Raw genomic sequence first — 2,738 nt, 5'->3', positions numbered from 1 at the left:
AAATGAAGGAATGCAGGAAAAACCTTCCGCTCATCTTAAGGGCTGTTATTTAGTTAGTTAGCTAGTTTTGGAAAGTTCTTCTTTGGTTAAGATTGGATTTGTTTCAGTATTTACGTCCCTAATTTACCCACCCCGCTGACTGTGGCAAATCCTCGTTGTTTTCGCCCTTTGAGGAGTTCAGAGTCTGGTACAGTTTGTCTTTGAGAAGTACAGGAAGAGTTTCATAAGCATCTTTCAGTTGCAGGCACATAACCAATGGGGGGGTGGAGGGGGTGGAAACAACTAGAATGTCAAAATCTTTTTTTCCCCCTAAAGCACTCATTTCTTTTTCCTAAGATTTAGTTCTGGAGAAAAGAAAAAAAAAAAAAAAAAAGCAGATTGCAAATGCAAACCACCTCCGGAGGGAACCTTAGAGCAGACTCCAAAAGCGCGCGGCGCAGCGGGAGGGGTCCGGGCCGGCCCAGCGCTCGCTAGCAGGCCCCCTCCTCGGGCTCGCTGCTGGGCGAAGGCGCCGACGAGGCCTTGGACTCGCCGTCGCTGTTGCATTCGGCCCTGAGCGAGGGGCCGGCGCCGGCCGCGCCCTCCTGACCCCGCGCGTGGCGCTCCAGCAGCTCCTGGAGGTGCTTGATGTAACGGATGGCGGCGCGGAGCGTCTCCACTTTGCTGAGGCGCTTGTCCGCCAGCTCGCGGGGCAGGTGAGCTCGGAGGCGCGCGTAGCCCTCGTTCACGCAGCGCACCCGCTGCCGCTCGCGTTCGTTGCGCTTGCGGAGGAAGGCGGGCTCGAAGGCGCCGTCCAGCGGCAGGGGCAAGTACGGCCGCCGCGGGGCGCAGCCGCCCCGCTCCCGCTCCCAGCACGCGGCGTCCAGACGCAAGGAGACCCTGAAGGGGTCCCGCAGGGGAAGGCGGGGCAGGGACCCAGGCACGCCCATGGGCCCCGGGAGCAGGTGGTACGGCAGGGTCAGCAGTCCGGCCTGTTTACGTTTCTCCATCATCCGCAGAAAAGCGAACCAATCACCCCAGAGGTGAATCTCTCAGCAGAAGACTGAAAATAAATCTTCAAAGCGGAGATGCTGGTCCATTCAGACTGCCTAGCACCGCCGCTGGTCTGCTTCTGGAGAAGTTTCTGGATCCGGAAGCTAGGTTCCAGAACAGGCTTCACGGAAACGTTGCATGATTCCCTAAGTTCATTGTACTCCTCGATCTTTTTATAATGATCCAGGCGGAGGTGATAGGCAAAGATTTAGGCGACCCCCCCCCAAATCCACACTTCAAACCCTGTCTTCCCTTCTGATCTTATTTCAAAAGATTACAAAAGGGGTTCCTCTACACGGTCCCCTAGCCTGGAAATGTGAGCGCACACCAAACATATAGTAATCTTCCAAAGCCACCAAAGCTTTTCAATTACTGTAATCCACCGGTCTGTGTCTTCATGAACATAGGAATCGTCAAGGTTTCAGAAGAGCTCCTCCCAGGAACCAACAGATCTCCTGGCGGCTGAGCGAAAGTTTACCAGAGGCTTTCTCCTTGAAAATCAAGACTTGACTGCCCTTTGTGGTTTCGGGCGTCCAGGGCTCATGGAAAGAGCTTTTAGGCTGTTTGCAAACTTACACTTGCTCTTTCATTTCTGGAGAGGTGGAGAGAAGACCTCATCAAAGGGAAGAGTGCTCCCTTGTGGTTATAAAATGTGTCAAGTTAAGGAGGACCCCAGGGAAGTCTTGAGGGTTTTCTTCTTCAAAACCAAAACTTTTAAAAACCCAAGTAGACATTTTTTGAAGAGAACAGAAAAGAAATATACTTTAGCAACAAATATAAGGGTCTGCATATTATTATGTTGAACACGGGGGCCGTGATTATTTGTGCTACTTTTTAAGAGCACATCAAAAGACGGAGCAGTAACAAACACTTTTAGCCAGTTATTTCTCACAGTGCTTACTGTAAACACAGCTTAAGCACTGCTTCCCGACCTCTTCTGATCCCACCCAGGATATAAGGACATCAGCTTTCCATAGTGTAAAGAGTATATTTCTATTGTATTCTTTCTGTCTTAAAAAAAAAAAAAGATGTAATTTATTTTCTCCCTTGGGGGTAAGAAAGCAACATTTGAAAGGTGGAGAGCCCCAGTTCCGAGGAAAAAGGATGATGGCTTTGAAGATTTGTCTTTTTAACACACAACCAAAAAATGAATAATTAATCCACCGTGTTGGTGAAGGGCTTTGAAGATGAAAGTGTCATTAAAAATCCAACTGTACTGGTTAATGTCAAAGAATGTGTTATCACACTGAAAATCAGATTTCCTGTTCTGCAAACCAGCACATTAAAGGCAGCTTCTACTTTAAAAGTCTGACTTAAAAACAAGAGAAGCAAAAACCCCCTACGTTTTCAATCAGACTTTCTGCCTATTCCTCGGGAGCCAAGGTGTCGCCCTAACATGTTTTTTTGACAAGTCCTACGTTTCCCTGTTTACTCTGATGATCTGCCTGAAGCAATTGGAAAAACACTTCCATCAAGGCAAATAAAATACAAACAATTATTCCTTTCAGGCATAAGTTAGTCACATTTTAAAAGGTGTAGCTCCCTCTGAGGCTTGTACCAGTAAACAAACATATGTCATCTTGATTTCTCAGTAGAGTTGAGACCTATCAGGAGGAAGCCCTATTGGGCGAAAAGCCCACCAGAGAGGCAGACAGTTAGACCACAAGGAGCTTTTGGGCCATGTCAAAGATGTTGGCCATTACTCT

At 48.5% G+C, this 2,738-nt stretch overlaps 1 protein-coding gene across 1 annotated transcript; it reads right to left on the bottom strand.

Moving 5' to 3' along the window:
• Positions 1-470: 470 nt before the first annotated feature.
• Positions 471-1,025, bottom strand: ASCL4 (achaete-scute family bHLH transcription factor 4). The gene has a single exon (XM_029204161.1). The coding sequence runs from the start codon at positions 990-992 to the stop codon at positions 471-473; it is 522 nt and encodes a 173-aa protein (XP_029059994.1). The 5' UTR covers positions 993-1,025.
• Between the last annotated feature and the right edge of the window lie 1,713 nt (positions 1,026-2,738).

The sequence above is a fragment of the Monodon monoceros genome, unplaced genomic scaffold (assembly GCF_005190385.1).
Source record: "Monodon monoceros isolate NGI ecotype Baffin Bay Population unplaced genomic scaffold, NGI_Narwhal_1 Super_Scaffold_6, whole genome shotgun sequence".
In the NCBI taxonomy this organism is placed as follows: domain Eukaryota; kingdom Metazoa; phylum Chordata; class Mammalia; order Artiodactyla; family Monodontidae; genus Monodon; species Monodon monoceros.
Note: the sequence above shows the minus strand (reverse complement) of the source record. Positions and strands in the feature narration are given on the sequence as shown.